Here is a 14,089-nt window from a genome sequence, read left to right on the forward strand (position 1 = left end):
CTGCAAACACTAAACAAAGCTTCCTGGTAGTTCAAGTGTAGGTCAGGCCGTCGAGCCACCGATCATGTGCAAACACAGCCACAGTCCAAGAACCAGCCCAGACACCGTCTAATCCTGCTTACTCCGTCCACCGCCGTCGTCTTCTCCTGCACTGTTCTTATAATCTAATTCTACAGTTTGTTGGTTAAGAACAACTATTATTGAAAGAAAGTATAATCTCTAAGGATTTGTCAAAAGGCAAAAGGGGGCGATGTGGGCAAAATCTGTATCATGCTTACATACTTCAGCTCTTTGAAGTGTACAGCCAAATTCTCATTTGTTGCAATAAATGGTTTATCATGATCACAAAGTCCTGACTGAAGCCTTTCCTCCCCTCCTGCTCTTGTTTTCTTCTCTCTCTCTCTCTCTCTCTCTCTCTCTCTCTCTCTCTCTCTCTCTCTCTCTCTCTCTCTCCAGCCCGACTGCCCCTCCTTTTCTACTTGTCTGTCCATTTTATTTCTTTCACTCCCCCCGCTGTCTCTCATTCCCTCCTGAGATATAGCTATGGTTCTTTAAAACACACATTTCTAGTGTGTGCGCATGTGTGTGTATGTGTGTCTGTGTTCTGTTTACATTAGCTGTGGCTGAGTGGCCAAAGCTAGCGCAGTAACAGGCTGTCAATGTGATTTATGAGCACATCACACACTGTCTGAGCCTGCCAGTCACACAGACACACACACACACACACACACACACATACACATGAAGGAGGACACTCGCAGACCAACATAGTGTGAATGGACGCTCAAAGACACACACAGGCACACACTGCACACATCTCTTGTGATGGTCAGAGTCACTTCATTAGGCTGACTCCTGACCGGTCCCAAATGCACTGGCAACACACACAAACACTGACTTGACTTACACATACATACATGTACTCTCTGAATGCATTACATCCACGCAGACGAGAGAGTGAAGAAGAATTGGAGAGAAGAAGGAAGAAGTCAAAAAGTCACAGGCACTCAAGCAAGAGTACTGATTTTTTTTTTTCCTTGTGTGTTCTCCCGCCTACCTACACTGTTTTCTCTTTCTCTTCCTGTTTCCTTGTTTTCTGGGTGTGTTCAAGGACTGCTGGAAATTAAAGTTTGTTCTAACACACCCTCATATTGCCTGCTTGTCTAAGAGAGATATGAGAGTCGGTGTAAAAGGTGTTTTTTTCTGATTGTTAACTCGTGGAAGTTGAACAAACAGGGAAAACTGATAATGGCCTTAGTCATTTCAGCAGTATGAAGCTCTGTAGGGAGGCATATTCCCTAAAGTGTATGTGTTTGTGCGGTGAACCATCACACATCAAGCCTCTCACTCTCTCTGCATGTGTGTGTGTGTGTAGCTGTGTGACCAGTGTTTGCACTTGTCTCGTTGTTACAGGACAACAAACCTGAAAACTGGGACAGCAGTGGAGAGAAAGGGAAGAAGGGGAAAGCATTTGAGACACCCTCTCAACATGCGAGTCAACCACAACTGGTTTGCTTTGGTCACGGTCGAGTTGGTTGACCGCTGTTGGCGAGGAGTTTGTGGGTTTGGGGTAGTGGGATCGGGGAGGGGGGGGGGGGGGGGGGGGGGGGGGGGGGGGTCTACCCGCTGGGATAGGAGGGAAAAATCTAGGATGTGCCTCCTCATGCGTTTATCAGAAAAGTCTCATGTGGCCCCTTCCTCTAAAGCCCGTCTCCTGCCTGCTCCTCTGTGTGTTCGGTTATTTCTGTGAATGAGCATTCATGTAACAAGAATGTCTCTATTATAGACGCACACGCACGCAGCTCACACGTTGCACAAATTGGCAGGAACACATGCACAACCCCTCCTGCGCACACGTTATGAAAGTAATCTTGTCTGATCGATTGAGATCCTCTTTGTTGTGCTACGACGTGATCCTAGTTGATCCTCTTTTATCCTACTGTACCACAGCTGTGCTTAAACCTGGTACAGTTTGTGTGTGCGTGCATATTTCTGTGTGCGTGAAATGGAAAAAGAGAGAGCAAGGGAGGATCCTAGTGCTGCAAGGTTAATTGACAATTAAAAGAGTGGCAGACCCCTCCTACAGAGAGATTTCACCTCAGGCTTATAGAGCTGAAGGCATGCAAATGAATACTCTGGCGGGATAGCGTGGTGGTTTAGCGCAGCAATCTTTCACTGCCTCCACAAAGCATGCTGCTAGGAAATGAAATAATCTAACCTGTATTTACTATTCCTTCTTCAAGGAAAGGTTGTAAACAAGGTATTAACCTAGAGTAAGGGAGGATACTAGTACAGATAGAAGAGAGCCAACATATGCATCTTACATCCTATACATTACATCCTTCACATGATTTTTTTTTCCTTCAGCTGGCTCCCATGTCAACCACTATTACTGCTTTTAAGGGCACTTGTGCACTTCAGAGTGTACTTGAGCTGAGTGAGTGTGTACTTGGTGAAGTTCACCTCTTTTGCCGCTTGCTTCCCAGCCTGCTGCTGCTGCTGCTGTTGCTGCTGCTGCTGCTGCTGCTGCTGCTGCTGAGTCAGAAGCTGGAGATGCAACTGCTCCTGCTGCTTCTTGTAGTACTCCTGTAACTAGAGACAGACGCAGAAAGAGGGGAAGAGGGGGAGTGAGTAGGAGGGGGTGAGGGAGAGAGAGAGAAGAAATATGAGGAGAGTGAGTCACAACACACTTTGTATCAACCCTCAACAATGCCTTACAACAAATGGAATCTCAAAGAAATGCGTCTTGTCTGCTTGAAGTGAAGGCCACGGTTTATGTACTGACAAACCGCACACTAACACGCACCTGAGAGGGACTTCTGAAGCATGTTATTAAGCTAGATGATGTGTCAGGTTGTGCTGCAAGGTGGTCGTGCAAATCAAAGCTACAATAAAACCCCTGCTGTTACTCTGCTGGATAATCGACTTGGAGTTGAAGAGCTGTGGATGTAACTGTGGCACAATGAATGCAGGAAGACCTGAAGTGCACCTGTGCACACACACACATATGCTGTTTACACACATTAACACATAAATTCCCATCTAGACATCTCTCTGTGAAAAACTTAACACCAAAGCTCACTGGCCTGTAGTAGTTAAGCACCCAGTGTGTGTGTTTGGAGTCCCTAAACCTTAAAATTGGCTGTTTCTAGAGCATGTGCTGATAAGATCACAGGCCCCAGGTTATTTGTGGTTATATATAGGTTGCCCATCAATTGCTATGGTAACAAGCCTGCTGGATTTAAAACTATGTGATTGAAGTTTTTAACACCAACTCCTCCACATTACTAACCTTTACTAGCGTTTTCCTTTCTGCTGTAATTATGCAGATATTCTCTGGAGTGAACCAGACTCTCAATGTGTCATGAATTTATTTTAAACTACCAGAATAAAATTAAAAACACTACCAGACTGAATTTATGAAAACACACACGCACATATTAATTCATAATCATATACACAAACACACACAGAGCAACGCAGTGTCCACTGACTGGCCACAGCTTGCCTGTTTGTTTGACTTACTAATCACTAATTTACTCAGGAAGCTCCATTAAGATCACAATCTTGCTGAGAGGAGAGCGAGGCTGTGAGGAAAACTCTCACTGACCACAGTGTGCGTCTGCGCGTGTGTGTGTGAGTGCGTGTGTGTATGAGGGGTGTTATCCTCTTAAGAAAAGCTTGTACATGTGTCTGTCTGCAGTTTGTCTTTGTTTCATGGTGCGTCAAATGTTCAAAGAGGCTTTTCGGTGGAGAATGACTTCACAGCGCAGCAGTTGTTTCAGTCTCTCATCTGTCTGACCCCGCAGTGAGCTGACTAAACACACACACACACACACACACACACACACACACACACATCACTGCCCATCCTCAGCGCACACTCTGCATACAATGAGAAGGTCTTGCTTTGCTATTCTACATTTCCAGTTTTAATCTAATTCCGCCACAACTTCAGTTCTACATTACTCACACTTCTTTTGAACGATGACGTTCCTTCTTCTCCTTAATCTATCTTAAATGCACGACTCATTCCTTCTTGCTGCTCTTTCTTTTCCATCTGTCTTTCCTCTCTTTTATCGCTCCTTAGGCGGAGTTAATCTCTCTTTTCCGCGTCACTAGGCCTGATCGCCTCCTCATCACACAGACAAATGCATATGCAAGCGCACACATGCACACGCAGACACACACTTGGCTGGAGAGTGGTGAGTTGAGGGAATAATTAAGTGATAATTAAGGTCTCTTTAATGATTTGATTCAGTGGCTCTGTGCATTAAGAGTATGTGTAAGTGAGGCACTCACCTCTCCAGCCTATTACCATGACCTTGACTTTAGTGAACACACCAAGAAAAGAGAGGCAGAGCATTTGTAGCATTGGGAAAGGTTAGAGGAAACTTAAAGGTTAAAACACTTGCGCACACACACATACATGCATACATACATACATACACAGCTTCACATGCAAATCCACACATGCACCCTTACAAACGCACAACTGCTGTGTGGGCTGCAGTGGGCCGTAAACCTTACTTACACACTCTTACACAATGCTGTATTGCCATGGGGATATGAAATTTAATGCTCCAGTGAGTGATATGTTGGTTGATTGTTCTCTGTGTGTGTGTGTGTGTGTGTGTGTGTGTGTGTGTGTGTGTGTGTGTGTGTGTGTGTGTGTGTGTGTGTGTGTGTGTGAGACTGCAAAAGTGCCTGATTTGCAGATATACACTAAGAGCAAGTCCATACTGTGGTTAATTAAGTGGGAGAGCAATGTTAAACTCAGTGGTTTTAATAGTGGGAGTAGAGTGTGTGTGCGTGTGTGCGTGTGTGTGTGTTTGTGTGTGTGTATGTGCATTATAAACCCCTTTCTCTCCCTCATCTCCTTTTTCCTTGTTAAAGATAAAAGAGCCGGTGAAGAGGTTCTTAGCCATCTGCATGTCTGTTTCCAGAAAAGCCAGCACATTTCACATTTCCATTATGATACATGTTGTCAGATCTTCCCACTGCAATTTACACTCGCCTAGAGCTACCGCTCCTTATTAAATCTACGCTCTGCCCCTTGCCTGCATTTGTGTGTGTGTTTTCCAGAGATGCCGTATGCCACAATTACTCTATCTCCATTCTGTTAATAGCACTCTTAACCACCTTTACAAGGTTGCGTATGTGTTTTTTTTTTGCCTGTGTAGGTAGGAGGTCAGAGGTTGGTGTGGCTGAGTATTTGACAGATCTGTTGCAGATGAAGAGTGTTTATTGGTTTGTGTCGACATAGCAACTCCTCTATCGCCTGCTGGGCTTCAACACACACTCCTGAATCACTATGATTCACTGCCTGATGCTAAATAGCCTACAAGTGTGTGTGTATGCGTTTATAGGTGTGCATGAGTGTGCCTGCAGGCAGAAGCATGCACATTTTCTGAGCAACAATGCCAAAGAGGAGGCACTCCAAATGACAATGTGTATAAGTGGATATGTGGATGTGTGTTTATCTTCAAAGATCGCCAAGCATTGAATAAGATACATCACGCCCAGTGTGTCAGCACCTATTAAAACAGACACATCTAAACACGCCAGGCTGGGACGGGTTCCAACTAGAGTGCATGTGTGTGAGCATGTGTGTGTGTGTGCGCACGTGTGCATGTGTGTATCTGTGTTGTACCTGCTGTAGCATTAGAGCCTGCTGTTGCTGCAGCAGGGCCTGGAGCTGAGGGGGAGACAAGATCTGTTGCATCTGCTGAGGAGTGATCATCTGTGGGCTCATCATGGCCATCGACACAGGCACCTGAAAAACACACACACGCACAGAAATGTTTAGATTTTAACACTTGGATGCCAGCTTGCAGAAAGTAGGACATCTCAATCAGTGGGTTGAGTTTTGTGTAAAAAGGCACAGCCAGCACTTTAAGCATGACTGTGCCTGCAACTGAACGCTAAAGTCAAAACAAACAATGTGAATGGAGGGTGAGCAGTGTGCTGGTATGGACAGGTAAAGTGAGAGAGGTGTGTTGTCTCTTGTTTCTTTGTTGTTAGTCACTGCTGAGGAAAGCTGGCACCGTCAGACAAAGATAAACAGACTGACACACCACTGTTGACACTTTCCTTCACAAGGTAAAAAAAGGCAATTTCTGTGACAACAGGCAGATAAAAGGACAGATATGCAATCTTCCTATAAGATATAAAATCTTATCTGCTTCCATAAACACATGATTAGGACGACCGACGATTCTCTTTCCACGCAGTCAAGCCTGGCTAAGAAGAAAGGCACAACAAAGTGGCTATCTGATGAGATGTCTATCTCATCAGATAGGGCTTCAGGCAGCCAAAGGCAGACAGAGAGAGAAAGAGAGAGGATGTGATTCACGCAGATGTGTTGTGCAAGCGCACTGAATGCACATGCATTGTACACAGAGCCGGGCGCAAATGCTAATCTGATGACAAACACTGGAAAAACTGAAGACAAGCTAAATACATAAATCAGCAACAGCACGTGCGTGCACAAATAGAGGGGAAATATATTGAGAAATCAGAGAGACAAGGCTGCAGACAAAGTGCTTTTGTATTTATTAACTGAATTAAGCTTTGAGACAACAACGGGTAGGATAAAGAGACAGCAGATCACACAGAGTCGGATATTTAAGGAGTGAGATCTGACTTTTTCACTGCCTGTACATCAATAAACCATTCTGCCCTCTCAGTACAAATAATCCTCTCTGTTAGGAAGTGATGGCTCTTTCACACAGATATATAGGGCTGGGTTATCACCACTAAAACGGCCCATTTATCTATATTCACTCCATGGGAAAAATATCAATCTCTCTCATGGTCAAACTGTGTGGGTTTGTGTGTATGTGTGTGTGTGTGGACATGGGAAAGAGCCAGTGTGTGTGTGTGTGTGTGTGTGTGTGTGTGTGTGTGCAGCTCTCTCCAGAATGTATCTCCACACCACCTGAGGGGACGGCTGGAAGAGAGAGCGATGCAAGAGCGAGGAGAGCGAGCGTCAAGATGTCAAGCTGTCAGTGGTAAATTAAATCTGTAAAGAGCTGATTTGACTTTGTAAACAAGATCGGCCGTAAATACTAACACCAGCTTCCCCACCTGGCCCCTGTCCACCCCCTCCCTCCCTCTCTCTCCCTGCTTCTCTCCTTCCATTCCTCACAGTCTTTTTTTTTTTCTTCTGTCTATCAGAGGCCCCACACTCTGCTTTCATCAAACCAGACATCTATCTACACACACTCCCAGCCACATGTTTCAGTGATGGAGGGGATGGAGGAGAGGCTGGTGAGTGCTGGGTAGTTGCAGGTCTGGGATAGAAAAGTGAAACGGGTGTTCGATTGATTAGCTGGAGTGAAAAGGAGTGTGTTTGAGATGAGGCAGAAGAAGAAGAAGAAGAAGAAGAAGAAGAAGAAGAAGAAGAAGAAGAAGAAGAAGAAGAAGAAGAAGAAGAAAAGACAGTCAGAGCGGGGTAAGGCAGGGGAAGGAGGGTGCTGTTGTGGCAGTTGGTAAAGGAACAGGCAGAGGGGATGATGGGGTGTAAGGTAGGTGGGGGGCGTGTGGTGATGGGTGCTGCTTGGCGTCATGCCAGCTTGCCCCCGCCGCCGGGCCCTGTCAGTCTAAGCTGCCAAATGAAAAGCTGTAATTAATTGCTCTTGTGCATCCCATTCTTCCTCCCTGACAACTCATACATTCTATTTTATACACACCGCCATTGACATTTCCCAGTCACAGGCGTAATAATTACTGGAGTTATAGCACCTTTCTGTGTGTTGGCTGACGCTCTGATGCCAGAAACGAGTGCGCGGCCATGTGTGCAAGTGCAGATATACTGAACTGTGTGTGGGTGTGTGTTTAAGGCAGGATATGTGTGTGTGGCAGGCTGAATGCTGAGTAGTTAAGGTTTGACGCCATTAATTGCCCCTATAATCTAATATCACAAAGCGTGGTGATTATGGGGCATGCGTTGCCACCGCCATACGACACCGCCAGCCTGAGAGCGCCGCCACAAAACAAAAGCCTCGCCATTAGAGATTTGACGGGCCGGGACAAAAGCGCCTCACAATGCGGAATTATATTTTCATTCGGCTTTGTCTCTCCCGGTGAATGATTTCTCCCCTTTCATTGGACTCTGAATAGGGAGAGTCTGAAAAGCCGGGCGATTTGAAGTCAGCCATTTATTAAATGCATTTAATTTTTTTTTTTTTCGCTGTCGTCCCATTTTTTTTTCCAGTGTTGCATGTTAATTTAAAAGAGGGAGATGCGTGGTAGATTAGTGGGAGAGAGGTGAAGCTCCAGAGGAGGGGGGGGGGGGGATAGTGAGGGAGTGGAGGGGTGAGCAGGGAGAGGAGAGAGAATCAAGGATAGCATCCAAGAAAGGAAAGAAGGAGGGAAGGTAAAAAAAAAAAGGAAAAAAAAGGAGATAAGGGTTGAAAAATGGAGAGATGTGTGTGAGGGGGAAAAAGGGACTCTAGCCAGCAGGTTGTGAGGAAGAAAGAGTGTGGCCTAGAATGAAGACTCACACAAATGGGGGCGAACAATCACACAATCCTCTACATCCTGTGGGTGTTTTATGGATGTGAAAGTTGAACCACTAATAATAGCAACATTTTAAAACCTAAGATGTCGCTCCGTTCATTAACATGCAAGAATCAGACACAAGTCACACACACACACACACACACACACACGCTGTCAAGGGGTCTTTGCCTGACAGAGGTCAACCCCTGTCTTGGAAAAAGAGGGTGCAGGGGGAGGGAGGAAGAGGGAAGGAGGAGGGAGAGAAAAATCCGAGAGACAGCCTTGTCGTTTACAGAGAGTGGAGGAGTAATTAGAGGGGTTGTTTGAAGAGGGAGTTTAACTGATTAACAAAGGAAGAGAGGGAGCGAGGGAGCGCCCTAAAGATGGGAAGGAGAAAGGAGGAGAAAGGCAGGGAGTCCCAGAGGAGGGGAGAGAGAGAAAGACGAAGAGTGGGGGGGGGGGGGGGGACGTAGCTTGCATTTCAATGAGGCTCCATCCCTCTCTCTCCTCTGCTCTCCTCCCTTGATGACTTTTCATTCTAACGAGGAGGAAAGCCCCACTTTCCATTTCAGATGAAAACTCAAGGATGCTGGGAAGGAAAGGACGGCTATCTGATATTAAACCAGCGTGGAGCCGGGGGAATCAGCCCAGCGCAGCTCTGCAGCGTGTTTGTATAGAGACAAGCTGCATCTTCTTTAATTTCAGGAGTGAACTTTGGATTTCACACCTTCACTCCTCTTCTAATTGAGTTCTTAAACCACAAAAAACACTCCCAAAGCACAGCACCTCTAACACCTCTCACTTAATGCATGCTTCATGCACACACACACAAAAAAAAAATGGATTTCAGGAATGTTTGTCTACAGTTTTTAGGGGTAACTTTTTGAACATGATGAAAAACTCTCAACATGGTGGCAAATTATAAAAGAGCCATAGCGGAAACACTTCACAAGCAACTGAATCCACTGCCACAGTTATCCACCTCATGCTGGCCTAAATACATGTGGCCAATACCTGCATATGTGTGTGTGTGTGTGCGCGTGTACGTGTGTGTGTTTTTGTGTGATGGCAGCAAGTGTTGAGAAGAAAGGAGCCTATAATCAGAATCTAAACAGGGCTCTCAGTCTAAATGATGCGGGCCCTGCCTCCGGGTCTTTGGGGACACGCAGGAGAGAGGGATAATTGAAAAAATGACAGAGGAGAAAGTAGGAGGAAGAGAGGGAGGCTGACACAGACCACCTCCCCCTTCTCATCACCTCCTCCTCCTCCTCCTCCTCCTCCTCCTCATCCCCCCTCTCCTGGTAGGCGCAAACCCCAGCGCTGTTTATCCTTGTCACTGAGCATTACCACCTCAACCCTAGAAGGGACGTCTGCCTCTCTGTGTCTCGACCTGTCACACACATAGACACACACACGCACACGTGCATATAAACACACACACACACACCATCTTTTAAAAAGTGGCTTCTGACTATAAAACCCTTTATATAAGACATATATATTATACTTGTAAAATATATTGTTTTGTTGTGTTTCTACAAAAAAAAATAAAGAAGAAAGAAATATGAAAAGCTCATTTTTGGTGCTACAGAAGCAACAAAATCCTTCTCTTCTGATTGGACGGTTGCAAAACTGTGCTTCCACATGCACATCTAAACTTGTTGACCCTCCTCTGCCTCTGTACTGTGGCTTCCAGCAGGCTGTGGGTTAAATGAGGGCTTGAGTGGCCGTAGCAGTGGCATTTCTCTGTGTGCAAATGTTTTAACAATGTGTGGTGAACTCCCTGCGTTCTTTTAGTTGTTTATTCACCAGCTATCATCACTATCACTCCTTCCCTCTTTCAGTCTCCACAGGTAAACAGCCCGTCTGTGCTCATCATGCCGAGTAATGAGAGGAGAGCATAGCAAGGGGCGAGAAGGGAAGGAAGGAGGTGTGGGGCGTTGGGGTGCAAAGGGATAAAAAAAAAAGGAGAAAAGCACTGGAGTGAGAAAGAGAAATAGAAGGAGCACCAACTGTGCTGAGAGCGTTGTTTGGAACTCGGGGCCAGGCCTCCACTGGAAGTAAAAAGGGCCCTATTGTGTGTGGTGAGTACCCCTCCTCCAGCTAATCTGTAGCGGGGCCAGGGGCCACATTACTCAGGAGGGGGGGAGGGGGGGGGACTGATGAGCGAAGCCAGGTGGGGTGGGTGGAAGATACAGGCACCTTACTGCCTCACACTTTCTGCTGAGTAATGTTTCTGTCTGAGTCTTTCCAACAATGAGGGTGTAAAAGACAACAAGACATCTTACTTTGCAAAAAGAGCTTTGAGTTGTATTGAATTATTTTGAGTGTGTTTTTGTTTATGACTCAATGCCTTAACATCAAAAGGAACATTTGCACAAGGCATGAGTGCAGCTTCTTGAAAAAAATCACACTTAATTCTACATCAAACTTTTGAAGGTCTCAGGAAAAAAAAAGAAGCTATTTCACAAAGTCAGACACGTTCATTCTTTGACTTGGATTAGCTTTTTGCCAGGTTTGAAAACTTCTCAGTTCAGTTTAAAACTAAGCATTCTCTGTTAACGCAAGTTACACAAAGCATCTTTCTCATCTTTTGAGGAGTTGTATTTTTTATGTTTCAGTTAATTTCATCGTTTAGATTGGAAATAACGATAAAGCAGATCATTTGTACGACCCAGTACCTTTGGATACCTCTCACAGGCCCTATAAATGTAGCATTTCCCCATCAGGTACAGCTATTTAAGTCTTAGATGCAGTGTTTGGACATACTAAAGGGCATTTGAATATCTGGAAGTCTCTAAATTGTCTGAAAAACAAGAACTTCTGTCTTTTATTGTCAATGGTGTCTATTTAAGCAAATCAAAAGGCCAACTGTTGCATGGTTTGGGTTATTTGCAGTATGCATGAGTACCTGTAATGTGTATTTTACTGTGCCATGCAAACAGCTTTACATGAGTTTCTTTTTCTATTTCTATTTTGGAAAAATAAGCCCAAGCTGGAGTGTTGTGCACACGTGGACACAGTCATTAGAACTATGCCTACTAAATTTAGTAGTGGATGAGTGGATGGGTGAAATATGGGACTTGAGCGCAGAAGAATCCTGTCTACTGAGAACAGAGTGATGGGAAACCCAACAAGCCGGTCCCTGAGCCCGGCCTTTTGTATACTCAGACAGGAACACGTGCAAGAACATACTGGTACACATACACACATATACAGTCCATTTGGAAGCACATAGCACTCAGCTCTCCCTGACAGAGGCCAGACAAATGAAAAAAAAAAAAAGACTTGAGAAGACAGTGAAAGACCAGTAAGTTCAAGTGGAAAATCCTCCTCCTCTCCTCCCTCTCTCCCCTCCCTTCTTCTCCACTCGTCCACCCCCTCCCTCCATCTAACGCCCCAGTGCTTCAGAATAAAAATGACAACACATTTTCAGAGACACACACACGCATAGACACACACACTCGGGGCATTTCACTGGGAAGTGTGAGAGGCTGTTATCGACCATATTTCATTACTGATTTCACTCATGTTTCAAATCACAAAATAAGAGTTTCACACTCCAGCGGGCAGACCCCAAACCTCTCCTCTCCATCTACCCCTCTGTCTGTCCAGCCCTCTGCCCGCAGCCAGACCCTTTCCACTGGCTGCTCAACCTTCTCCCATACACCCTTCACAAACTGTCAGGACCTCAAACACCCCCCCAACGCACACAGCCCCAATTCCCCCAGCATCAAATAAGAGAAACTGCCAACTAAGCACTTTCATTGAGTGGACAAAAGGAGTGCTTTGGGAAAAACACTTTGAAAGGAAATAAAAGAGAACTGGAGAGAGAAGGAGCCGCTTCAGTACCTCTGGGGGGCTAAACACTCATCTTTCCACATACTTTTGTTGATTAGCTAAAAGACTTTGAACCCTGCCTCAGAATCTTTATGTTCAGTGGTTTTTCATAAATCTGTAGTGGTTTATATAGGGAAGCTGTGAAAGGCCTGAAAACAATCCAGCAACATATAGGAAAGTGGTGAATTTAAGCTGTAATGTTGATTAAAAGTCTTTTCACTGAGAGGAAATCACAGCTTCAGTACTGACATGACTCAGTTTCTTCCTCCCGTCTTCCCTGCGAGGCTCCCTCTCTCTTCCTCTGCCCTGATGCTGGTGCCAGCCCTCTCCAGAGAGCACAGAGCCAAGCTAATTAACATATCTCTAATGAGTCTTTTCATTTTTTTCCTAATTAAACGAGCTCCTCAATAATACATGAAAACAGGACACCGCGCTATTCAATTACATACGTATGGGCCGCAGCCAAGCCCGTGCCTTAATCTGTATGTGTGCATGCCAAGTGGCAGCGTGTTAAGTGTGCCAGGCGTGCGTCTGCCAAGTGGGCGTACATGTGTCTGCCCGTGCCCACCCTGAGTGTGAGCGCGTGCCAAGTGTGGCCATTGTAGGGGGGGACGTGTGGCGGGGTCACGGAGGCATGCTGGGTAATCCGCCTCTCGCCACTCTGTCTGCCAACTGTGTGCCCGCCGATTCACTCAGTCGCACGCATGCCACCACCAATTAAGGTAACTGTAGCCAATTAATGTCCAATACCGTCTCCTAGCTCACACATAGTGAGACATTCTCCAAATACCACAGTGTATGGATATGTTTCACGTGTTATATCATAGAGAGGAGCAGGGTTTTTTTTTTCCACTTGTGCTTATTCAGGAGACTGACATGGATAGAGGATGCTCTGCTCTACACCTGATCGCTCCAGTTTTTAAACATGGCTTGCTAAAGAGCGCATGAGTAGAAGAGTAATCAAGTCTCTAGTATTGGCTTTTAAAGCATGCTGAGACCGGTTTGACTGCAACTGCTACAAATATTGCTATTCAAGTTGTTCTTGCCAACATTATATCCTTTTACTAACATTATTATTCACATTGACAATGACAGTCTATATAATATGTTTGTTTTTTTGCTGTTACTTTGTCTCTACCCATCTTTCTCTTTCCCTCTCAATGTCAACCCAGCTCTCTGGGCAGATGGTTGCTCACCATTGACTCTGGTTGAGCTCAAGGTTTCTGCCTGTTCAAAGGAAGTTTTCTTCTTACAGTTGTTATCAAGTGCTTGCTAATTAATTGGTTAATTTTTGGTGCATATGATAATCTAGATTTTCTCCCTTTTTCACAGTCATAAGAAAAAGTTGTTTGTTATTTGTCGCTTTATAAATATATTAATTGTACAGTTAAGTGTTATAATTATCCAGCAATATTATCAGACATGATTTCTATCTGTTGAAAATGTGTTTCTTATGCCAAATTAAAATGCCCCTTAGATTTTGAATCATAAAACTCTTGATAAATCACTCACAGCTCTCTGATTATTGTTCCTTTCATAGAGACCGCAGCTACAATTTTGGTACACGCAGTCTATTTTTCCTGTAGTTGGCTGTCTGGAGAGACCTGAGCTTTTGTTGAGTTTCTCCTGAATGTGACACTTGGCAGGGGCACACACACACACACACACACACACACACACACACACTCAAATGCAGTAGAGTGATACCATCTCACACAGCCCGCCAATGTCCACCCAGCTCTCT

The 14,089-nt window shown here is 45.1% G+C and overlaps 1 protein-coding gene across 3 annotated transcripts in view; it reads right to left on the minus strand.

The window, feature by feature from the left end:
* Positions 1-14,089, minus strand: part of foxp4 (forkhead box P4) — a 70,526-nt gene that overhangs the window by 32,480 nt on the left and 23,957 nt on the right. For all 3 annotated transcript variants that reach the window (XM_034691499.1, XM_034691491.1, XM_034691502.1), the window contains 2 exons: positions 5,654-5,776; positions 2,464-2,592 (listed from right to left, as the gene is read on the minus strand). In XM_034691499.1, the coding sequence (XP_034547390.1) occupies positions 2,464-2,592; positions 5,654-5,776 (252 nt within the window). The remainder of the gene's footprint in view (positions 1-2,463; positions 2,593-5,653; positions 5,777-14,089) is intronic.

This window comes from Notolabrus celidotus, chromosome 1 (genome assembly GCF_009762535.1).
Source record: "Notolabrus celidotus isolate fNotCel1 chromosome 1, fNotCel1.pri, whole genome shotgun sequence".
NCBI lineage: Eukaryota > Metazoa > Chordata > Actinopteri > Labriformes > Labridae > Notolabrus > Notolabrus celidotus.